We start from the raw sequence: 24,931 nt of genomic DNA on the forward strand, positions 1-24,931 counted from the left end.
TGACCCTAGGAGTAGGTGACCTCTTTCTGTCCTGCTTATTACCTTTCTTTTTTTCTTTTTTTTTTTTTTTTTAAACATAGCAGGTTTTCGGGTCACTTCTAGCAGCTCCCAGTTTAGTTCACGTGATTCAACACAGTTCTCTGACTCTGGCTCTGCTGACGAGGTTGATGAATTTGAAATCCAAGGTAAGGAGCGACACTATTTCAGGCCACTTTCATTACCTGTTTCTTTCCGTTTGAAGTCATAGACTGAGAAGCTTTCCCTAAGTATAGAGAATCTTCAATATGGTCCATTTTGGAACGTTGTCAGTAATTGTAAGAGACGGCCTCTCTTGCTAAAAACAAAACCCCTTTAGTAAAATTTAAGCAGAAAAGAACACTGAAAGGAAGTGCTTCAGAGTGGTATGGCTGCTGAAGTCACGTGGATGGGTCTCAGTTGCACCTTTCTCTTAGATTTCACTCTAATTCCTCCTGCTCACAGCCTAGGACTGGCCCATACCTGCTTGAAATTAGAATCCTATTCTCTTGTGTTCCATAACACAATCAAAATTGTTTCAAAGGAGCTTTGTTATAATCCTAAGAGAAAAGGACAAAAAGAGTCATTTGGGGGGAAAAGCAAAACAGGAAAAAAAAAATGAAGTTTACAAAGTAGAGCTTTATTCTGTTCTATCCGTGTTCACTTGCTTAGCAGAATCACAGACCCTTGTTGTCGTTGTTGTTGTTGTAAGCGTATGCACAGAGAAGGGGAGGGGCTCTAATCTGGGAAGGCAGTTGTGTTAAATCAGGTTAACCCATGATTAATGGATTAATCCATTCCTGCAAATCGTAGATTTCTTCAAGTCCCCATTAGTGCAGCAAACAAACCAAAAAGCAGTTCTGGGACATAAGCTTTCCCCCACAAGTTATTTTCTTATAGAGGTGAATTGTATTTGTAATTCTCCATTGTAAGATGATGATGAATAGATCTTTTCTTACAGATCTGTTTATATCAATCTAGAGAACTGATGTAATTCACTTTTCACCTGCACAGACCTCCAATAGTAATCGACACCTGGTGCTAGCTGGATTTCTTCCCCATTCAGAAATACAATTTTTACACATATTTTTCCAGGTCTCTAGGACATCTTCCTTCTTTGTTCTCTTTAATATATCTGATTTCTATTCACGGCAATAATTGCCACTTAAAACCCCATTTTTTTGGTTTGTTTGTATGTGGTTTTCCAACAACATTTCTCCAGTTCTCTGACACCAACTGCGTATTTTGACAATTCAATTCTGACATTAACTCCTGGAGTTAGCATAGACCCCACAGGTTAAGGGCTCAGTACCACAGGATGCTCCCATTGGAGATGTCAACCACAAATGGGGTCACCAGCTTACCTGCTCTTCTCCCCAACCAACTACAAATCCAGGGGATTCCCATGACCCCCCCCCAACTCAGATTCCATAATTTGCTAAAATGACTTACAGAACTCAGGAAAACACTACACTTAAGATTACCGTTTACTGTAAAGGATACAAATGAACAGTCACATGAAGAGGTACTTAGGGTAAGGTCCCAAAGTTTCCTCAGCCCAGGAACCTCTGTGTCCATGCACTCAGGGTGGGCTATCCTGCCAGTATGTTAGTATGTTCACCAACCAGGTAGCTCTCCAAACCTCACCATTATAAGTGTTTTATCAAGGTTTCATTTCATAGGTAGGCATGAGTGCTTAAATCATTGGCCATTGGTGATGGAACTTAATCTGCAGTCCCTCTCCCTTTTTGGGTGATAGGGGGAGGGGCTAAAAATTCTAATCCTCTAATCTGGTGGTTGGTTTTTCTTCTGGCAACCAGCCCCATCCTGAAGTTATCTGGATGCTCCCTAAGCATCACCTCATTAGGTGACTCAGATATAACAGAAAGGGACTCTTTATGAATAACAAAAGACAGTCCTATCACTCTGGAAACTACAAAGGTTTTAGGAGCTCTATGCCCAAAACTAGGCACAGACCAACTATCGTTTATTATACCACAATCTGATTGACTTGATCTTCAAATTAGAAGAAAATAAAAGGGTTCTGCCCTATCTCTCGGATCAACAGAACTTCATGAGGGTAATATTAAGGTAAATTCAGAACACTGCTTCATTGTGTGTAGAGCAGTCCACTTGACTACTAAGTGTTCCTTGCAGCAAAGCAAGGAGCCAGGGGAGGCTGTTCAGTCTGGAAGGAGCCAAATCTGAAATAGCCTGCCTGGCGGTGGCATGAAATGCATTCCTAGGGGAAACTGTTGTTGCATTTGTGGCCCCAGAGGAGCTGTTTAAGTCAACTAACTCTAGTCAGCTCAGGATGGAAATCCTTAAAGGAAAAGACCTTAGGGGGAGGGTTTCTCAACCTCTAGGCCAGGTAATTCTTTGTTGTAACAGACTGTCCAATGCATTGTAGAATGTTTAGCTTCATCCTCAGCCTCTTACCCAAATATCTACAAGGGTGCAAAATCTCCCCTCGTGGAGAACCACTACCTTTGAGATCTTTAAGGCCAGGCTGGTTTGGGGAAGCAGCAATAACTATGTCCCAAGACATATTGAGTACCTACCTATGGATGTAACGTCCTAAAAGCGGTTCATCTTTTGGAGCAAAGTCAAGTCCTGATTCCAGGAACATATGGTATAGAACTGTCATTCTCATCAATTTACTTCCTATCTGAATACTAAAGGGCCCCTTTTATAATCATTATCACAGATGGTAGCGAAGGATCTAACCTGACTCACATGTCAAAGAACGGACTCTCAGTGTCAATGGCCTCGATGTTTTCAGGTAGCCTGTGTTGGAAGTGTGAGTGTGCTCATACATGCATGTGTGTGAATGTTTGCATCAGCTTTTGTACATTCTGTATCTTGTGACACCTGTGTATAACGTTTAGAGAACTAGTTGGGAAAAACCAGACTTGAGCCAGCAAAGAACATTTCAGATACTCATTTTCTTCTTCATATGACCCCCAACAATCCTCTTCACTGAGATTGTCCTTGTTGACCCTTCCCTCCAGTGATATTTATAGACTGAGTGGTCATTGTGGCTGATGGAGGTAGTAGACAGTTTAGAAAGCAATGGTCAGGTGAAGAGATTTTAGTTCAAACCAATCGCTAAGCTACTGCTACACGTTCAGACCGCAGAAGTCAGATAGAATGGTGTGAAAGCATAGTGTGTCTTTAGAGTTTTGAATTTGCAGGGTCAGTTTGCAGAAAGCTATCTCTTCTTGGTATTTTGTATGCCATTAGGATTTACTGCTGCAACTGTTTGGCCTTAGTAATTGCTTTATGATTCAAACCAGTAGGCTTTCTGTAGATGGGGTTAACTGAAAGTAGCAATTTTCTACTCAAAGTGGCTTTAAAACACACACCAGCAAAACTCAGGACTTTTTATTAAACAGTTCATTTTAACCCGTTAATGGTATCAGCCCCTAGAATTTGAAATACTTATGTAAGATTAGCTAAAGATTTGAAGAAATAAAAGTATTTAGGTTCCTTTTTCTCTATTCCCGAACAGTTGTAATTCTTTCTAACATCATCTTCCCTTGCTTGAGATGTAATTATCCTATCATTTTTAACTGGTTTCTTATGTGTTTACAACCACAATCCTTTTGCGGGTACATTTATTGACTGCCAGCCATTTGTCTGTCAGAGCATATTCAGTTTGCCTTAACCATAAGGCAGACTTTTATTTGGTCTTCCTGGCATCTTTTCTTCCCCCATTTTGGGAGCTTTAAATTTTTTTATACATTTTTATACATTTATACATTTTATATATGTATATGAAATATTTTTCAACTAAAAAACTGCTTTTTCTTGTGACCCACAATCCTAGCACGTTTTGGGAGTTAGAGGGAAAGCAATCAGAACAAGTTCTATCAAAAGTAGTGGCTTGTTGGGGCGCCTGGGTGGCTCAGTCGGTTAAGCGACTGCCTTCGGCTCAGGTCATGATCCTGGAGTCCCGGGATCGAGTCCCGCATCGGGCTCCCTGCTTGGCAGGGAGTCTGCTTCTCCCTCTGACCCTCCTCCCTCTCGTGCTCTCTCTATCTCATTCTCTCTGTCTCAAATAAATAAAATCTTTATAGAAAAGTAGTGGCTTGTTTTACCTTCTTTCTACATATAGATTCTTATTTATGAAAGTATAATTTACATTTCATCTTTCTTTACTCTAGACTTCTTTATTGCTTTCTGTTTCTGGTTTATTAATGGTACAAAATTCTTTCTAAAGAGTGTCATTATACTTCTCATTAGCGGTCTTCTGATTATATCCAGAGGTTTACAGATGTGTGTCTTTTTGATCATCTTAAGTGATTTATGCTCTTGAAGAACCTCTGAGAATACTATCAGAGGAAGGTCATTAAAATCTATAACACCCTTCGAAAAATTTAAGGGTTTAAACATCATCTATGATGAATACTCTGCATAGTATAATACTCCTCTTAATGTAGTCACATTTCTTAGATCCTGATTTATTGAGTAGACCATATGGAACAGAAGTGTTTCTGAAGGAAAAGGATTTAAAAATTACTTCCTCCTAGCAATAAAGTAGTAGATATAAACCTTGTGATCACAGAAAGCTTATTCATAGAAAGCTTTGTATTCATCAACACCTACTCCTTTCAATAATTTTTAGTAAATTTGCCAAGTTGTGCAACTGTCACCATAATCTAGTTTTAGAACATTTTTATCATCCCAGTAAGATTACTTGTGCCCATTTACAGTTGATTTCTGTTCCCACCTTGAGTCCCAGTCCACTGCTAACCTGCTTTTGGCCTCTATAGATTTGCCTTTTCTGGACATTTCATATAAATGGATCATACAACATGTGATCTTTTGTGTCTGGCTTCTTTTATTTCATCAGTTCCTTCTGATGGTATCTGCCAAACTGGTGTGAGATCATTCGTAAGCTCCCAATTGCAGATTGTCTTTTCAGCTTCTTTAGCTTTAGGGTTTTGTTGTTCTCCCCCCTTCCTTTCCCTTTTATCACAGCTTTATCAATTGTTCTTTATCTTCCTTTAGTGATTCTTCTAGAATTTCAGTCTTCTACATACATGTGTCTAGTCGTGGTCCAATCAGGAAACAGAAACCACAGAGTAATTTGAATGGGGAAAATTTTAAATAAAGAATTATTAACTGTCATGGGGGACTGAAGTAATGGGAGACTGGCTCATAAGGAGTAAAAAGAACTCTAAAGAATACAGGAATAGCAGATATAGGTAGCAGTCAGCATCCCTGGGGCTGAGGTAGAGCACCCAGGAAGGAACAAATGTAGGAGATAGCCACATCTCCAAGGCTGAGATCCAGACCTCCTGGCTCACTAGAGCTGGATACGTTCTCTAAGGCTGCAGAGCTGCCCTAAGAGAGTGCCTGGGGATGCTGCCCACGAGCGGAACCATGCCGACAGCGTCAGGAAACCCTTCTGTGGGGCGCCGGCGGGGGCTGCCGCTAGGGAGGGGCTGAGATGCTCAGAACACAAGAGCTGCTGGTGGAGGTGGTTCCTGGGAGGTGCCAGGCCTGTGGCACTTGCCTGAAGCTTTCCCAGGAGGAGCCAGGGCAGGCTGTTTATGAGAAGTACCGCTAGTGGTACTCTGCTGAAAGGCCACCTTCATGGAGGTGTGCTTCCTCAGGGGAAAGTCACATGCCCTACATACTGGAGTCTGCCTAGAGGAGCACTCCAGACTCGGCAAGAGAAACCCTTTCCTCCTCCAGTGTCCCTGCAGTGCCCGCTACTGACAAAGCTTAACATGGTGCCGTCTGGCAGAGGGCCACTGTTTATGAGTCCGGCTCCATCATCATAGAGCAGACAAAAAGAAGGGCAGGTTTGGAGCTGAAAGGCAATAAATTGATAACTGGGATAATACATAAAGACAGAAGTTCATAAACTGTGTTTTCTGACAAGGGTTTAAATTATGTCCAGTTCAAGGTAATCAGTTGATTCTCCCCACACTGCCCTTTTATATAATTTTTTTTCTTTTTTAAAAAGCAGAGTAATTGTGATTCTCCATTTAAAAATGTTTCCTCTCTAGTCAGCAGTTACAGAAAATTCACTGGAGTTAGATCTCCAAATGTGTTGGGTATCACCTTATCTGCTAGAAGGAAAGCAGGAAGGAAACCCAGTGTCAAACTGGTCAGTAAATTCTGAAGTCGACTCTCTTCCTGTGCCTCACTTTGTTTAAATTTGCAGATTTTGCTATGGTACCGAGATCTTAACCAGTTCTTCCCTGATCATCCCAATACCAGTGCCTGGACATGCAAAAATTCTTCTTACAGCATGTCATTTTTTAAATTTTTGTTTTGTTTTGTTTTATTTTTGAATTATTTTCAGTCAGTAGTGATAGCCTCATCTAAAGCATCAGAAGCATTTGAAATCAGTTCTCTTAGGAAAAAATAACTTGCCAAAGAATCAATTAAAAGTTTCACAATGATGTTAACTTCCATCCAACTGAATGGCCTCCTCCTCTCTCTTTACTCTAATTTTTGTCTTAGACCCTGGTCTACTTTTATCCAGATTCTCAACTAGTATTCCAACCACATTAACTTAATTATATGCTTGAACTGACCGGAGAGTCAGCAGAATGCAGAAGAGGCCCAGTACCCACAGGGCCTTCACTGTACTTGGCCAGTGTCAGGTGGCATGTCTCTTTCGATATCAGGTGCTGCTTTTCCCTCTCTGCTCCCAGGGTGAGATCGTCACAGCCAAAACTGTGTGGTCCTCCACACTCTTGGAAGTATTCACAATTAGCAAGGAAGTCATCGCACCTCTGGTAAAAAAAGAGAAAACATGGTAAATATGACTGGACTATGTTTTCCAAAGAGCAGAGAATGATTTTTTTTTTTTCTCTCAAAGAGAAAATGACTTCTCCATGAGGTTGAAGAACTACTAAATAGTTTTTTGAAGACAACGGTTTCCTTAGCAACCATGAATTATCACCACTTCTCTCTGATGTGCAGGATTTTCTTTAATAGCCTGGGCCTACAGTAGCAACATTGGTTAGCTCTTTATTCAAGGATATCTGTCTAAGATTTTCTCATTTTTTTTCTATCACTCCCAACAGGCTGGTATTTGCTTTTTGCTTTTAGCCAGTTAATCGTTTATTTAGGAAATATTTTCTGAAAACCTATTATGTACAAAACAGGGTTATAAGGGCAAGACAAGACTTATATACAAATCCAAGGCAGTATAAGTGTTATTCATATAAATGCTACAAACCAAATGGTCTGTGAAGGTCTACTATTGCCTAGAATTTTTTTTTCTTCACTGGTACTATTTAGAATGGAATAGGCAACAATGTATTAAGATCTGGATTTTGGTGGTACAAATTCAGACAGAAAATGTGATATATGCGAACTTTTGTTAAATAAAATAGAATTTGCTATTTACTAGGCAAAAATTTTGTTGCTGTCTTAAATTTTTCTGTGCTTAGAGAGCATATGAAAATTCATTGACAGGTATCTATTCTGTTCTCTTGCGTATATAGCTTTGAAAACATTGATTTGTTAGGAATATTATTTGAATACACAGAGCCCTGTATTAAGTATTTTGGGCCAAGCAGAAGAATTAGATATGCTCTCATTTCCTCACAAGGAGATTTTATGATCTAGTGGCACATACAAAAATATACAGAGGAAGCGTGAAGAACAATTGAGCTACTTATGGCCAATTGCCAAGTGATGTCATGTAAGCTTTAGTGCTCTGTTGAGGGGCTCAGATGCAGTAGATTGATCATTGTGTAGCTTTAATTAGGAAAGGAATGTCTTTTCAGTGGGCATCAAAGGAAATGAGGGATGAGACTTATCACAACAGCCTTGTTTTCATGACTTGAATACACTCTGTCTGCCTTTCTTGAACATGAGTGCTCTATTTCACATTTTCCCCATCAAACATATTTGGGAAGATCAGGTCTTTGAAGGTTCTGGCATATCATTATCAGAAATCCTCTTCAAAATCCTTTAGCAGAAATAGGCTTTGGAAAGTCTGCCATAGTTTCCTGTAATTATGCGTGAGAATTCTATAGAAAAGATCATGTTGAGTATCTCCATGAACATTTGTTGCTTACCAGGCATCTCCAGGGAGCTGCCAAGTCATAGAAAAGTTCTGTTCTTTCCCGTTCCACCAGACAGACAGGAAATCTTTCCATGAAGCTTTTATAAGGATATAGAAGACTTTTCACATTCAGAAGCAATAGCAATAGTAGTCAGGTGTTAGAAGCAAAGCTCCAGTTCCACATAACATTTTAATGAGTTACCTCCGTGATCCAAGTTCTGTGTTAAGTCTGATTTTAATACAAAAAACCAACTAGACAAGAGTTCTTACCTCTGAGAGTTTATCATTTAAGAGGGCTTGAGATTTCGAGAACGAGGGAGAGATTGGAGTAATTTTTTTGTGTTTCTGCTTGATAGAGGGTGTGTCCCTGTGTGCCTTAGGATGCTTCCTTTTCTCATTCACTTTTTGCACCAAATCTGAGTTTGTGTTCCCACGTGGATTTGTAGCCATTTTGACCATCTCCGTGCTGTGTATAATGTCACTAATTCAGCCTCATTGTGGCTTGAACAGAGCCAAACTATAAATTATGTGTAGAGCTTCAGCTGGTCTCTGCTCCTTATCCTGCATAGAATGTAACTTGTAGTTGCTACCCTGAGTGCTGAGCTGGCAAAAGCTTGGAATGGTTTCCATTATTATCCCTCACCTCCTCCCTTCCCCTTTCCTGCTCCCCTTATCTCTGGTTTCCATTTAGATGCTGATATCAGAAGGAGCACAGCCTCAAACAGCAAATCCTTCACTTCCTCCCAGTCCTTGTAAGTACTTTTTTTTTTTTTTTCAATAAAACCTTGGGTATGTGGAGAAACAAACCTAGTTCTTGGCATTTGGATGGGAAAGGCCATAGATGAAACATCCACATTCACAAAGAGACAAGGTTAAAGTTAAAGTGATGGGCCTGCCTGATGGTGGCAAGACCCCGGAATCGTTGGTTTAAACGGGGTGGGCTCTGGTGGAGGCAAAGCTCACAGTATGGATTGTTCCTTCTCTGCTGACTCTGATACCAGAGGCCCCCAGAAGATCAGGTCCCAAAAGAGAGAACAGTGATCATGATTTCTGATTATGAAATCTAATTGAACCGATTTCACATCGTAGATCCAACTAGGGGAAATAATAGCTCGTTTGGGAGCAGCAAATAGTCCTTTATTGTTCACAAGACAGTTTTACTCCATTTATTTTGTAAACAGCTATTATAACCCCCATTTTGCAGTTAAAGAAACTGAAGCTCAGAGAAGGGAAGTGATACAGAATCCCTAACTAGCAGTGCCATGTAATGCTATTAAGTGGGATTTGAGCCCAAGTCTTCAGACCATAAGATCAATATATTTTCCTCCCTGCGTGTGTCTGAAGATGATGAGGAAAGAAGCCAAGCTGACCAGGGGTGCTGCGAGTGTTCTCAGCCCAGAAGTCACAGGGTATAATATCAGATCCTGGAGGGAAGGCTCCCATCTTCCTGTCTTTTCTCTGCGCTCAGCCTTCCTTGAATCTCCTTTCCAGCTCTCACTGCTTCCTTCACTCCACATCTGCGGAGGCAGTGGCCATGGGACTCCTGAAGCAGTTCGAAGGCATGCAGCTCCCAGCTGCCTCAGAGCTAGAATGGCTGGTTCCAGAGCATGATGCCCCTCAGAAGGTAGATTTCGTCAGCTTTTTTCTTTTCTTTTTTTTTTTTTTTAAGATTTTATTTATTTGACCGAGAGAGAGAGAGAGAGAGAGAGAGAGAGAGAACAAACAGGGGGAGTGGCAGGCAGAGGGAGAGGGAGAAGCAGACTCCCTGCTGAGCAGGGAGCCTGATGTGAGACTCGATCCCAGGACCCTGGGATTATGACCTGAGCCGAAGGCAGATGCTTAACTGACTGAGCCACCCAGGCACCCCTCTTCAGCACTTTTTCTCCACCTGTTGTCCAGCCCCAGGAGGCTGTGAGCCTTTCTGATGCTGTTCTCCTTTGTCACATGTCCCCCATCTAGAATGAGTGTATATGTTTCCTTCCTTACACATAGAAGCCATTCGTTACAAATGTGTTAAATGAATGAATGAATGCATGAATACATGCTTGCCTGGGTTTTCCCTAGCAATGGTCAAAACAGGAGATAATGACTCCGTCATTCTCCTTATTCCACATGACTGCTTACTAGACCCAGAGGTGGAAGTCCTGTATTGTGACCACCTTTGAGACACTGTGAAAAAGTGAACTGTTCATATTCTTCTTTGCTCTACAGCTGCATGTAGCATAATAAGGGCCCTGGGGTGGGTTCAGGGACAGCATCAGCAATGGTTGCCACCACACTGAAATGCTGTTTCTGTTCCTTTTGCTTCTTGGAACACAAGGCCCTCACTTCTAGTAGCCTGGTGCCTTAGTGGTTTGTTTTGAGGGCCAGGTTTCCTCAAAGCTTTTACCTGAGGTGTTCTTGAAACGTCTTTCATTAACTGTGTTTCTGTGATGGTCAAAGGGTCAAGTATGTGTTCCCCCAGACTATCTGTGTTAGATCCCCCTGTGCTTTTCTCCTGCAGCTCCTGCCCATCCCTGACTCACTGCCCATCTCACCAGATGACGGGCAGCACGCTGACATCTACAAGCTGCGGATTCGTGTTCGTGGCAACTTGGAGTGGGCCCCACCCCGGCCTCAGATCATTTTTAATGTTCATCCAGCCCCAACGTGAGTAGGCAGTGTTTGTGTCCTTTGGGAAACGGATACATCCTCTGGGTTGTCGGGGCTGTCTCCTCACCTTCTTGTCTCTGCCTCCACCTGTAGCTCCCACACAATTCTGTTCACTTAATGGCAGAGAGAGGGGATCACCCGTCTGGTCACAAGTCTTAACTCCTGCTCCTCCTATTGCTTCCCAGAGCTAACCAGAAATGAGGTCTTTTATCACTGGCCTTCCCAATTATTGCCTTCCTCCCAGTAGTTTGTGAGCTTTCTGGTTTTTCCTCTCTTAAGATGGATGGTTGCTTTTCTTTCCTCTTGTTCTTTCCTCTGTCCTATTTCTCATCTCTTACATTTGTACAGAGAGTATGGTTCATTACTGGGGGCTGTCCCTGCCTAGATCTAAATTTTAATCTAGTAATCCTCAGTTTGAATTGGTTCTCCCAATGGGTTCGTTTGGTCCAACTCCTAAAACGCAATAGGTGAGCTACCCCCCCTTCCTATACTGAACAGGAACCCTATGTTTGCCTCCTTGTCCTTACATGGCAGAGGCCTCATGTAGCTGGTATCTGCCAAAACCCCCTCCTTCCCCCCGCCTCAGGAGGAAGATCGCGGTGGCCAAGCAGAATTACCGCTGTGCTGGGTGTGGCATTCGGACTGACCCTGGTGAGCATCTTCTCCCACCCCCATGCTGCCTCCAGCGGCTGAACCGTCTCACACACTCGGGAGAGGGGCTGGTCAGAGAGGTAGTGAGAGGAGGTGACAGAGCAGAACTGGGAAGGGGAAAGAAGGGGCCTGGACCTGGAAGGTAGGGCTAGGCAAGATCACTGGCAATCAGAGGGAAGTTATTTCTGGGGGCACGTTACCAGTATTGTGTAATGAAGAAGCCAGGTTCTTGGAAGTCGGATCTCACCATCTCTGGCAAAGTTTGCTTCCTCAGTGGCCTTCGGAGGGGGACACAGAAACCACAGACCCCACTCCATGGGTTTCTGCTAGCTTTGGGAGCTCATACAGAGGTGGAAGGAGCTGGGTGGCCATCTCTTCCTGCTCTTTGAAAAGGAACCAGAGGGCTGCCTCACTGGCTTATAGATGGGAAAGCCACATCTGACCTATGACTTTCTGGTTTTCCAGATTATATTAAGCGGCTGCGGTACTGTGAGTACTTGGGCAAGTACTTCTGTCAGTGCTGCCATGAAAATGCCCAGATGGTCATCCCCAGCCGGGTTCTGCGCAAGTGGGACTTCAGCAAGTACTATGTCAGCAATTTCTCCAAGGACCTGCTTATTAAGATCTGGAACGATCCTCTCTTCAATGTGCAGGACATCAACAGTGCCCTCTATAGGAAGGTCAAGCTGCTCAATCAAGTCCGGGTAAGAGCCTTGAAAGGCCACATCCCAGATTCCCCTCCTCATCCCTCATCCCCTGCCTCTGTTCATACAGGCGTTGCCAGCATCACCACAGTCCTCTCTGTCATCATGTCAGAGCTCTCACAGTCTCCTCACTTGTGCCTCCTCTGCGTACTTTCTCAGGCTCCTGCCCTTTCCCACCTGTCTGTCTAGTTAGAGCCTCAGACATGACAACGGCAGCTCTGAAGCCGTAGATGGCACTCAGTGACAAAACCAGGAGTTCTCCCTGCACTGAACGTATGCTGCAGGGAAAAGGGCGTATGGGGGTGGGGGCGGGGAGAGATTCAAATGCTGGATTTCTCAGTGGCGCTCAGCTGTGTATGTGATTGGGGAGCCCAGCCTAGCAGAGGGGCCCTTCTTGACGGGAGGTCATTTTAAAGCAAGTTGTTGAGTTATGGATGTAGAGAACAGTTTGGCTCTGGCTGCTGCATGCAAAGCTTCTGGACCCCCACGGTATAAGGGTACTGGTCATTCTAATGGTTTTTTCTCTCCTCTTCATACCTGCTCTTACTACCCCCCACTCAACCATCACAACGTCTTCCTCTTCAGCTGCTGCGGATCCAGCTGTATCACATGAAGAACATGTTCAAGACATGCCGACTGGCCAAAGAGTAAGTCTTGTGTGGAGGCCAGAGGCCTCTTGCTGGGTTATGTCTCTGAAAGAGACATGCCCCAGCAGTTGTCCCTTATTATGTGAAGAGGGAAAGTAGAGAGATTTGCAGAAAACTCCAGAAATGGTAAACGAAAAGCCTGCAGCAGTAACACAGTTACAGAGCAGTACCCAATCTCTGGTTATTCTACCCAGGGCAGACCTCCCACTCTTTGCAAGCTGACATGAATCACTGTGCAGAAGGGCATAAAAGTCACTTCTCCTCTCCAGGCACCTAGTAGTGTGGAGGGTCTGGGGTGGTCTGGACCACCTAGGCTGGCTGAGTGTTGCCCACCCTCATTGCCTCTGCCTGGGACCCTTCTCTTCCCTGTCCTGCTTCCGGATAGAGATGCTTCTGTTTTGATGTGCCACGTAAAATGTTCATTTTCTGCACCTGCTTACTTCCCCTCACTTCCTGTAGACTTCTGGATTCCTTTGACACAGTTCCAGGCCACCTGACCGAGGATCTCCACCTGTACTCCCTGAATGACTTGACTGCAACCAGGAAGGGGGAGTTGGGGCCCCGGCTTGCTGAGCTCACCAGGGCAGGGGCTACCCACGTAGAGCGATGCATGGTGAGACGATCTCCCTTTAGCATGGGACTGGGCTCAGGGATATGGAGAGTGGGGTGGACCCGGGTTCTTGCTGTGCAGTTCCAGGAAGTTGACATGGTCTGTCAGCACTGTGACACAGACCGGGCAGGATTGCTCTTCCCTGGGTTGCTGAACGGCGAAATCATTCAGGTGTGAAGAACCTGGAATTTGAAGAGGATGTGGTGCTGGCATAGCTCCGGGTAACGGGCAGGACTGAGCAGACCTTCAGTATAGAATTGTCCTGCTGTGCGAGAAGAACCCTGAGTTAGAATCTGGGGAGGGCCTCTGCTTTACTGTTTTCAATTGTGTGACCAAAGGAAATACTTTGCCCTCTCTGCAGTAAGTCTCAATTTTCTTATCTCTAAAACGAAGATAATTTCTTATCCTTTCCTCTCAGGATTTTTGTGAATCGATGAAATAATTTATGTGAAAGCATTTTGTAAGCTTCGTTCTATAGATGCAAGTGATTATCGTCCTTGATAAACCCAATGTGCCAGAAATTCAGAAGTTCCATTTTTAGAATTTTGCATCTTAGAATATGCCCAGTTTGTGTTCCTGTGACAATCCCAGAATTAGAGCTTAAAACAGGGCATATGTAGAGATCAGAAAGGCTTCGCTCTAACCTCATTCAAGGCCGGGTGTTATTTTGGAGAAATACCCTTGTCTTCACATTTTATCTTAATTGGCTGTGGTTCCTATTTCAAAATAGAAGCATCACCCACACTGGAATTTTGACTTTAGGAAGCCCTTCGTGGCACCATTCCTTCCTTTTCATCTCTGCATCGCAAACCATTCTTGTGGTTGGAGTTTCTCAAACCCTCTTGTACCCCCCTTAAAGCTCTGTCTCACACTGCCCAGTCCTGGCCTCAGTTTGGCTCTCATGCTCCCAAGTCCAGCTGGCTCTCTTCCCAGAAGGCGTGAGAACCCCTGAAAGCCCACTCAAGTCTTATTTATATTTTGCTCCTTTCCTCACTTGTGTTCATCCCCTGGTGCTGGTTCCTGGTATGCTGCCCCTGATTCTGCTGCCTGTCCCTTTCCTCCCCAGCTCTGCCAAGCCAAGGGCTTCATCTGTGAGTTCTGTCAGAATGAGGATGACATCATCTTTCCTTTTGAGCTGCATAAGTGCCGGACCTGTGAAGGTAAGAACTGGTGCCAAGTGTGGAGTGGGCAAACAAGACTGAAGCCAACGCTAATTTATTTCCCTTAGCCTTCCCTGTTAACAGGAGTTGAGTTTGACTCAGCAACTCCCTATTTTCAGCCCGGGCTCACCAAGCCTTGGTGGCGAGCAGGGGCTGTGGCAGTGACTTACTTCCAGCTTGAGATAATGCAGATTGTTCTCTGTTCTCTTCCCAACCTGAATAGAGTGTAAAGCGTGTTACCATAAAGCTTGTTTCAAGTCTGGAAGCTGTCCCCGGTGTGAGCGGCTGCAGGCCCGGCGGGAATTGCTGGCCAAACAGAGCCTGGAGTCTTACATGTCAGACTACGAGGAGGAGCCCATGGAAGCCCTGGCCGTAGAGGCCACCGTCCTGGAGGCCACCTGAAGAAAGCACATTAAGCCCTCTTTCCAGGGGCCAGGGTCACATGTAATGCAGAACTGAGCCACCTTTTTAAGGACTTTCCCCACTTGTTTTTTTTTCTCTAATTATTATCCTTATTATTATTTTTTTAATGACTTGTCTAACGTCCATGTAAATCAACCTTCATTAGGTTGGTGGGGTCCAGTCTGTTGTGACAATTTGTAGGTACCGGGCATTTTCATCAGAACTGACACGTGAGTCCTTATGTGAAACTTCTAGTGCCTCTGCCAGGGGAATGGATGGTGAGACCCAATTCTTCTGACATCCATGGCCTTCTGTACTTTGACCAGATCTGGCTTCAGCTGCATTTCAAGTATCATTTCCAGTTTCATTTTGTTTTAGTTCTGGAGCTTCTGTGTCAGGCCTTTCCCAGCCAACTCACTTCTCCTTTGCTGCTGAAATAGGAGGATGGAGTTTTCTCTCTCTGCCTTGGAATAGAGTCAGACTGGGCCCGGAGGAGAAGCAGCAGGGAATGGGACTACATCGTGGGCATTCTGTCCAGCTTACATAGGTAATTTTTGAGGCCGTAAAAACAGCATTCTTACCTGGAATCCTCAGAGACCTCAAGGAGGCCACCATGACCTCCTTGTTTGAAATAGTCTAGGCGTCGATGATGTCACAGACTGACTTTCTTTACCGTGGTGGGCTTGAAGCAACGAAACAGCACTGACACTTAAGCCAGGCCCCTTCGTAGCCTTCTAGCAAGCATCAGTGAGGCTGCCACTCTGTTGTTTCGAGGGCATTTACTCGATCGGAGGAGTTGTTGGCCTCCTCTTACGCGATGAGGTCTCCTTTAGTCAACCTAGCTCTGGTGCAGGTATGATCTTCCAAGCCCGGGCAAGTTCCTGATGCCATCCTAAGCTGCAGACAGAAACTCCATCTGCTATCTGATTTGTGGGTCCCTTGCCACTGTGTCCTCTGTTAGATGGTCATTTTGGTTCTGAGTGAAATTACGGGCCTACTCCATTCTCATCCCCTTCCTGCAACATAGCTGGGACCCTCCCTGGTGGCTGAACTCTTGCCTTAGTTTCTTTTGTTAAAGTCAGTGTGGGGGCAGGGAGATGTCTGCTATTAGTGGGGTTAGAGAACTTGGCCATTTGTGGGCGTGAGTGTGAGTGTGAATGTTCCTGTGTTCTTGGGATAACAAGAGCCTTTATGCCTATTAACGCACTGAACTCTGTAGCCTGGTAATATCCATATGTTCCTTCTTTTCATGTTACTAATTTTAACACACACATACCTTTTCTTAAAATGTGCATTTTGATGGGACCGTCAATATGTTTGTGGTGTTCTTTACGTTGCTGTGGCCCCTGACCCCTACCTAGAACACTGGCCGGGGGTGCTGTTCTGAGGGCTGGCAGCTCTGTGAACAAGAGCCCACAGCACTTTTTTTCTGGGACTGACTTCTTATATACGTATGTTTCCATAATTGGTTGCTAGTAGAAAAAACTTGCTGTGGACGCTGCCCCAAGAAGCTGAACAGAAAGTAGCACGTGGTCAGTGGAAGCTGATGAGTGGCTGAGCTGGAGGCCACCAGGAGTCTCACAGGAAGTAGAAGGGGCAGTAAAGTAATGGCCAGAGCTGAGGCTTCACCTGGGCCGGAGGGAGCAGGGAGGAAGTGACCCACAGCGCTGGTCTCTCTGCCTCAGACTTAGGATCAGGCCGGAAGACCCTGAGGCTGTTCTCCCTTTAGTTCGTGGGGGAGGCTCTGAAAGCCAAGGCCTCCAGCCCAGCCCGGTTTTGAGGGGCTAACTAGGAGCTCCGTTGTCCTCCGTTGGCCCCACACAACTCAAGTCTTACTAAGGGTTAGGCCTCCGATTCGGGTTCAGGGGTTTGTAAAAAAATGGTGAGCTGTGTCCAGTTTTGGTATAAATTACACATCTAGCTCCTTACTCTTAAGTCACTACACTGGAGGAGAGATGCACTGTCATTATTGTCCTGCCTGTTTTGTATTAGCAGAGGACCAAAGGATGGAAAATGCTGGCAGTTTCCAAAGTTGAGCTCAACAATCTCACATGCTCCTGGTTTTTCACTTATTTTTCTCTACCTTCCCCATTCCATCTCCTTAGATTGCGTATCTGTTTTAGTGACCCTGACACTCTGCTGTCATCACTATCCAAATACCCATTTATTTATTTATTTGAGAGGAAAGAGAGAGAGGAAAGAGTATGGGATGTTTGAAAGCACTTTGCAACTTACAGCGGTATCTAAAAACCCCCTGCTGTTGTGGGGAAAAGCTTTGAATGCACTGAAGAGCTTTCCTTCTGAATGAAAAGGGAGGGAAGAAGTGTTCTTTTTTATAAATAAAGGGAAAAAGGTTAAAAGTTTGCTTACAAGGTAGAGACAAGGTTCAAGACATAGCAGAAGAGTGGAAGGCAGATATTTTCCACTTAAATGAGGCTGTTGTTGACTTTCTCTGCCAAGGCTTTAGAGCTTTTGTTGAATTAACATAAAAGGAGCAAGAGTCTAAAGAGAGATGTTCTGTTTGTGTACAACTCGTGTTCTGAACTGGATTTCTACTCGCTGTAATTCATACATAGCCCAACAGTTTATTGTCATCTTTAATAAACTAAGGAAATGAAATTCCTGCCTTTTATTTGTCTGCCTTGACTATCAGGAAATGGTATTGAGTGTCCACTGTAAAGCAGGCATGTATGAAAATTCAGGAGGTTTCTGAATTATAATGCAAAGAAAACTGGACTTTCCAAGTCAGGAAAAATGGGTGTGAGAATGTGTTGTCACTGACTTGCTGTGTGACCTTGAGCAGATCACTTTGCTTCTCTGGATTTCTGTTTCTTCATCTATCAAAGATATGGGCGCTGGTCATTACCAGTGCCCCCTACCCATCCTCTTGATGTGAATATCTTATTTTAAAGTCAGGTGCCTGGCTGGCTCAGTCGGTGGAACGTGCGACTCTTGATCTCGGGGTTGTGGGTTCAAGCCCCACATTGGGTGCAGAGCATACTTAAAAATTAAAAAAAAATCTTTAAAAATGAAAGAAAATAAAAATAAAGTGAGGTAAATCTTTCTCTCTACAGCATCTAAATTGTATCAGATCCTTTGGTTCTCAGTTCTGTGAACAACTTCCTCTGAGTTTCTCTTTTATGCTCTTGGCCCATTGGAGCTCCAGCTTCACCCTGCAACTTTCTGAACATTTCTGCTTTGATGTCCCTTGGTCAGCTCCCACTGATAATGTCTAAAACCAACATGAATATATTTCCCCAAACCTAACCAGTAGTTACCCCAGCTTGAAAATTTGGTTGTCTTCAACTCCTTTCTCTCTGAGTCAGGTAGCATATTCTGCTAATAAAGTATTATCTCCTTCCTACCACCTGTCATCAAGTTCTGCTGATTTTTCTCTTGAAAATAAACCTACCTCATTCTTTTTCTATCATTAGCACACAAATTCGGGTTCTTTTTTTTAATTATTATTTTAAAGATTTTTATTTATTTATTTGACAGAGAGATAGCAAGAGCAGGAACACAAGCAGGGGGAGTGGGAGAGGGAGAAGCAGACTTCCTGCCGAGCAGGGAGCCCGATGTGGGACTCGATCCCAGGACCCTGGGATCATGACCTGAGCCGAAGGCAGACGCTTAATGACTGAGCCACTCAGGTGCTCACAAATTCAGGTTCTTATCTTATATCTCAACCCTCTCTAGCCATGCCAGTCTCTTCCTATTTAATCATCCCATCAAATATTTGGGTAGCTGCTGTATGCCAGTTTCTGTGCTAGGCTCTGTGGCTATTGCAGGGAGCAAAATGGAGGCAATCCCTACCTCTAGGGCGCTTAGAGTCTTGAGGGGGAGGCAGACATTGCCCAAAAGTCACCAAAATGAGTATGTAATTACAAGCTGTAATAAGAGCTATGAAGGAAAAGAGTAGATGCTACTAAATTAAAAAAAAATAATAATAATTTAGATTGGAGACAAGGAAGGCCCCTGATGAGGCAGCGTAGGGAGAAAAGGGCTCCAGATGAGGACCGGCATGTGTTGGTGCCGATACATGAGGGGTTTGGGCAAGGAGCTGCAAAAAGGACTGAACTGCAAATTTTAGCTTTTATTCTTATAACATTGGAAAGCCATCGAAGAGTTTTAGTCAGAGGAGTGACTCATCTGGTTAAAATGTCAGTGTGTACTTTTCAGAGAATAAATAGAGTAAAGCAAGAGTAGAAGCAGTGGGATCTTCTAGAGGGTTGGCTGCAGCGATTCAAGAGAGAAATTATGTTGAGTTGGACGAGGGTGTGGAATATTGTCATCACTGTCCGCTCATCACCCCGGACGTCTGAAAACAAGATGCATTCCAGGGGCGCCTGGGTGGCTCAGTCAGTTAAGCGGCTGCCTTCGGCTCAGGTCATGATCCCAGGGTCCTGGGATCGAGCCCCGCATCGGGCTCCTTGCTCAGCAGGCAGCCTGCTTCTCCCTCTGCCTCTGCCTGCCGCTCCCCCTGCTTGTGCTCTCTCTCTATCTCTCTCTCTGTGTCAAATAAAAATAAATAAAATCTTTAAAAAATAATAATAAAAAAAAATGAAAACAAGATGCATTCCAAATGTTCTACAGTGACTCGGGCATTTTAAATCAGTGGAACGAAAGGCTGAGGGGCAAGATATTGGAAAGATACTGGGAGAAATGACAGAACACAAGAAAATTAGCAACTAAGTCCCAGGAAGTGCAGAGACCAGGACAGCCCTAGGAACCCTAGGTTGCAGGATTTGCAAACCCCTTGAGCCTGCTGCCAGTGAGGCAGGCCCAAGAGTAGTGACTGTGTTGGGGACTCACCCCAGAGTATTAGGGCACACCCCAAAGAAAGGGGAGCTGTGAGCTGGGCAGTCATCCACTGTGACCTTGACTGTTATTCATCATTCCCTGTGGCCCCAAGCATGTGTAGATTTGCTATACCCTCTAATGGTATAAAGAGTAGGCACAGTCTTTATAGCATCTTGGTTAAAGTGAGGCCCAAGCCTGCTTCCTTTTTCCTATGAACTTCTGGCTTAGAGTATGGGGAAAAGGGATCACTATGCCCACCCTATCCTGCTGACTCTTCCGCACTGATCAGCTACAGTCTTCTCCCATATCCAGTCTCCAGGATATCAAACTGCTTGCTTAAAATTTTAGGGATAGCAGCTGCCAGATGGCCCACGCTCACCCATCGCGAGCTTAATGTTCTTGGGATCAAAGACGAATGTGATTAAAAAGGAAAGGGAATCTGCTTAGCACTACTCCTTTAGGAGTATGGAGAACATGAGGCTGTGTTTTACGTATACTCTTGTCTCCCCCTTTTCTGTGAACTGCTTCTGGAGGCTTTGGAGGGACATCAGAGACTTAGTCGTTAATTTCCCATGGATTCTGTCAGGTATCCCAGTATCATTACAGTGTCTTAATACCAGACCAGCAAGGTGAGGGTTAGTGGGTTAAAATAAATCTAGAGTGGTGGCAGGGCTCTTAGGTAGGTGAGAGTTTTAGTGACCAGCCTCCTGAGGGGCTGCAGCAGACCAGCAGGATGCAAGTCTGTGACAGCGCAGCACGGCACAGATGACCTGAAACCTTCCGACAGCTTTGTCACCCTAGGTCCTGTCCTTTTCTCTCACCGCGCTGGCAGTGTCGCACTTGTTTACCTTTCAAACAGTGATGTTGGTAGTTCTCAACTGGTTTTCTCTTGCCAGTGGCCAGGGCAGGAACAGAAGCCAGCCTCCCAGCTTCTGCCCCAGTCCACTGTCTCCAAAGGCGGCCCACAACGGCTTCGGCACTAGCAGCGAAGAGGGCGAGACAAGCAAGTAGAGGGCACTTTTCTCTCCTTTCCCTCCTCCCCTCCTAGCCTTTGCCACTTAAAATCTGAGGAAAGAAATTCAGCCTGGATGCCAACAACAGGTCTCCCTGCGCAACGGACTAAAACAAGATTCGTAATTTCTCCCTTAATCACTGGAAGCCCCACAACCACAGATCTAACTAAAAGAAAGTCCTGACACGGTGAAAAGCAGGAATGAGGCCCACAGAGGAAAAGGGAATGAAAGAGAGCTGCTTCTCTCTCTTTCTCTTTTGTTTATTCAATAGTATTTAATTTCTAATACATTCACATGCTTAAAGTCCACAAAAAAGTATACAGCGAAAAGTCTCCCATTTCTATAGCCATGTGCCCAATTTTTGCCTCACCCCCTTTGGTAGCCCCTCATTACTTTTCCATTTATCCTAGAGAGTTTCTTTATGGAAATAGAAGCAAATAATATATACTTTTTATTCTGGGGCTCCTGGGTGGCTCAGTCAGTTAAGCGTCCGACTCTTGGTTTTGGCTCAGGTCATGATCTCAGGATGCTGAGATCGAGCTCCACGCTCAGCAAGGAGTCTGCTTGAGAGTCTCTCCCTCTGCCCCCTGCCCTCTCTCTCTCTCTCTCAAATAAATAAATAAATCTTTTTTTAAAAACCCAAAGTATATACTTTTTTTAAAAAAGGTTTTATTTATTAGAAGGAGAAGGAGAGAGAGCACACAAGCGGGGGTGGGGGGGGGAAGGAGCTGCAGAGGGAGCGAGAGAAGCAGACTCCCTGCTGAGCAGGGATCTGGACTCGGGGCTTGATCCCAGGACCCTAAGATCATGGCCTGAGCTGAAGGCAGTTGCTTAACTGACTGAGCCACCCAGGCACCCCCAAGATACACACTTCTTATTCTTCACCCTTTTAAAAAATTGGCGTATTATATATACATTTATGTACCTTGCTTTTTTTTTTTTAAACGATATCTTAAAAGAATTTTCTTTATCAGTACACAAAGAGTTTCCTTATTCTTTTTTATAGCGGCACGTTTTCCATACTTGATTCAACCAGTTACCTCTTGATGGGCATTTAAGTTCTCCCATCTATTGTTAATACAAACAATGCTGCAATGAAAAACCTGGTCATACGTTATTTTATATGGGTGCAAGTGTATCTGTAGGATCAAGTCCCCACAGTGGAACAACCAGCACGAAAGGTGCGTGCATTTGTAATTTTGGTAAATCTTGCCAAATTGCCCTCCACAGTGGGGATGAAGAGAGTGAGGCAGGGGAGGGATGGAAAACATTACTGTGAGGTCACACTCCTCTGCCTAAAACTCACCACTCTTTCTCTCTGCAAGATGAAGTTTGGTTCCTTCCCCAGGCACATGTAGGATCTTCCATCCATGGCCACACTTTAGCTTCCTCATTTCACCTCCTCCTATTCCCTGAACGACTAGCGGTTTCCCAACTACACCTTTATCCTTCTTCCTTTGAAGAGCTAACTCAGCTTCATCCTGGTTTTCTCTGATCTATTCTGTACCCATCCTGTGTGAGCCCTTACTTAGCACTCTCTCCGTGCCTCTTGTTAGAACACTTCGCACACAGTCTTATTATTTAGCATTTTCTCTAATAGCACAACAGACAAGTGAATGAATGGGATGAATACATGAATGGCCAGGTGGCCATTGGAATGTAAGGACTGCCTGTTCTACACGGGAACAAGAATGATCAGAAGTACACTGTGGGACAAGGGCCAGGATTGTTCTGACTTTACCTCTGATTACCACACCTCTTAGCTCTCTTACTCCTTGGCACCAAATCTCTGCAGTGGTTACTTTCCTAAATCTTAGTGTGATAAAAATAGACGCATCTCCCTTCTCTTCCCTCAGCTACTTTGCAACTGTTTGTTTTGTTTTGTCCAGCAGCCATTATCAGGGAAGGTAACATTCCAAATGTCCTTTACTCACTTTATTATTAAACGGCCAGGCTTTCCTTTCCAGGGACTAAGCTGGGAGACAGGATGATATTTAGATGCCCTAAAAACACCCTAGGAATTTAAAAATCTTCATGTCTACAAGGTAAGCTGAGAGAAGAATGATAAAACCACGTGAAAAACTGCAGAAGCTGTTAAAATGTCCAAACAATTTCCAACTAGAGATAGAAAAATAGCTTACAGTACAAAATCTTACTTGTCCTAAGATGCGTTGTGTATTGTTACAAAGTAGTTATGGTTCACACAAAGTCAAAGCCTGATTTCCAGCAAGTTCTCAAGCTTCTCTTCCCAACATTTAACGTAGGCTTGAGATCTACATAGGCTAAGCTCAAGAACACTGTTCAAAAGGGGGAAAAAAGAATGCCAGACCAGCATCCATCCATCCATCCATATATACATACATATATCCTAAATAAACTTACTATGTTTCTGTCTACCAGACATCAATCATGCCAGAGCTTAAATACAATCATAGAACATTGCTTCAAAAGGTGTTAGCTGCAGCATAATTTATAAGAGTTCAAAGTCAATGGAACATATCCCCAAATAGATGCAACCATTGTAAAGACCATGATGGTAACAGAGAAAAAAAAAGCTTAAAACACAATGTTTTATTGAAACAAAGGGAGAAAATAATATGTCAAATATACATGAATCTTTACTGATATATATAAGTGATAGAATAAATAAATAAGAGACAAATCTTTTTTTTTTTTTAAGATTTTTTTTATTTATTTGACAGAGAGAGACACAGCGAGAGAGGGAACACAAGCAGGGGGAGTGGGAGTGGGAGAAGCAGGCCTCCTGCAGAGCAGGGAGCCCGATGCGGGGCTCAATCCCAGGACCCTGGGATCATGACCTGAGCCGAGGGCAGCTGCTTAACGACTGAGCCACCCAGGCGCCCCAGTAAGAGACAAGTCTTACAGAAGATTTGTCTTCTCCTGGAGAGGAGAAGCTTAATCCTCTCTTCCCTTGAAGATGGATTAGAATTAGTGATTCACTTACAAAGGAAAAAAAAAAGGGGGTTGGTGCCTGCATGGCTCAGTCAGTTGGGCGTCCAACTCTTGATTTCAGCTCTGGTCATGATCTCAGGGTTGTGAGATCGAGCCCAGTGTCAGGCTCTGTACTGGGCATGGAGCCTGCTAGAGACTCTCTCTCCCTTTCCCTCTGCCCATCACCCCCACCCCACTCGCACTCTCTCTCTCTCTCAAAAAAAAAAAAAAAAGTATGGAAAGAGAAAAGAGCAAGTTTATAATGGAGAAACCTGGCCAATACTACCTTAACCAAGTGATGAAGGTGAATACCACCAGTGATGTCATGTGGATATTATGCATCCTGGATATAATGTGATGAGAAGGGCACATCACTTCTGTGGTATTCTTTCCAAAAACTCATAACCTCAATATAATCATGAGAGAAACGTAAGACAAACCCAATTTGAGGACTTTCTACAAAATAGCTGACCAGTACTCCTCAAAACTGGCAAGGTCATGAAAAACAAGGAAAGACTGAGAAACTGCCACACACCCGAAGAGCCTAAGGAGACACGATTAAATACAATGTTCCATCCTGAATTGGATCCTGAAAGAAAAAAAAAACATCAGCAGCAAAACTGGTAAAATCTAAATAAAATCTAAAGTTTGATTAAATGTAATGTAAAAATGTTGGTTTCTTAGTGTTGAAAAATGTAAGGTGGTAACATTAGTGAAAACTGAAATTTTCAAGAACTCTCACTATCTTTGCAACCTTTCTGTAAGTCTAAAATTATTCAAAAATGAGAAGTTTATATATAAAAATATATATATACATAAGGAGTGCGCTTGTGATGAGTACAAGGTGTTGTATGGAAGTGTTGAATCACTATATTGTACACCTGAAACTAATATTACGCTGTATGTTAACTAACTGGAATTTGAATAAAAACTTTTTTTTTAAAAAGTATATATACATCATTATTACAACTATGGAAAAATATCCCTGGAAAGAAAAAAATACATATAGGAAGAGAAGGAAAGAAAAAATAATAAAATAAGTGAGGTTCTATTGAAATGATGGGATTATGCAGTAATTTTTTTCCCTTTTTATGTACATATTGAAACATCTGCAAATTGGTCATATTATGTTTTAGGATGTAAAGAGCTAATTTGGTTTGGTTTGGTTTGGGTTTAATGAAAAAAACCCTTTCCCTTGAAATACAGAGGGAATGTACAAAAAGTATATAGATATTAAAGGACAGTCAAGACAGCTATTGCTCTAAAATAACCCCAAACATTCTTTAG

General features: G+C 43.6%; 1 protein-coding gene across 11 annotated transcripts in view; it reads left to right on the forward strand.

Annotated features, from left to right (window-relative positions):
• RUBCN (rubicon autophagy regulator) overlaps positions 1–24,590 on the forward strand; it is a 68,545-nt gene extending 43,955 nt beyond the window's left edge. For 5 of the 11 annotated variants that reach the window (XM_064574481.1, XM_045903046.3, XM_064574812.1 and 2 more), the window contains 11 exons: positions 81–185; positions 2,723–2,797; positions 8,745–8,805; positions 9,545–9,677; positions 10,557–10,702; positions 11,292–11,356; positions 11,822–12,060; positions 12,646–12,707; positions 13,167–13,320; positions 14,384–14,477; positions 14,701–24,590. In XM_064574481.1, the coding sequence (XP_064430551.1) occupies positions 81–185; positions 2,723–2,797; positions 8,745–8,805; positions 9,545–9,677; positions 10,557–10,702; positions 11,292–11,356; positions 11,822–12,060; positions 12,646–12,707; positions 13,167–13,320; positions 14,384–14,477; positions 14,701–14,879 (1,313 nt within the window). In that variant the 3' untranslated portion in view covers positions 14,880–24,590. The remainder of the gene's footprint in view (positions 1–80; positions 186–2,722; positions 2,798–8,744; positions 8,806–9,544; positions 9,678–10,556; positions 10,703–11,291; positions 11,357–11,821; positions 12,061–12,645; positions 12,708–13,166; positions 13,321–14,383; positions 14,478–14,700) is intronic. The other 6 variants (XM_064574731.1, XM_064574777.1, XM_064574800.1 and 3 more) reach the window with 3 other exon arrangements.
• The last annotated feature ends 341 nt before the right edge of the window (positions 24,591–24,931 follow it).

This window comes from Mirounga angustirostris, unplaced genomic scaffold (assembly GCF_029215605.1).
Source record: "Mirounga angustirostris isolate CCGP_5_RB_7025 unplaced genomic scaffold, mMirAng1.0.hap1 SCAF_1, whole genome shotgun sequence".
Classification (NCBI taxonomy): Eukaryota; Metazoa; Chordata; class Mammalia; order Carnivora; family Phocidae; genus Mirounga; species Mirounga angustirostris.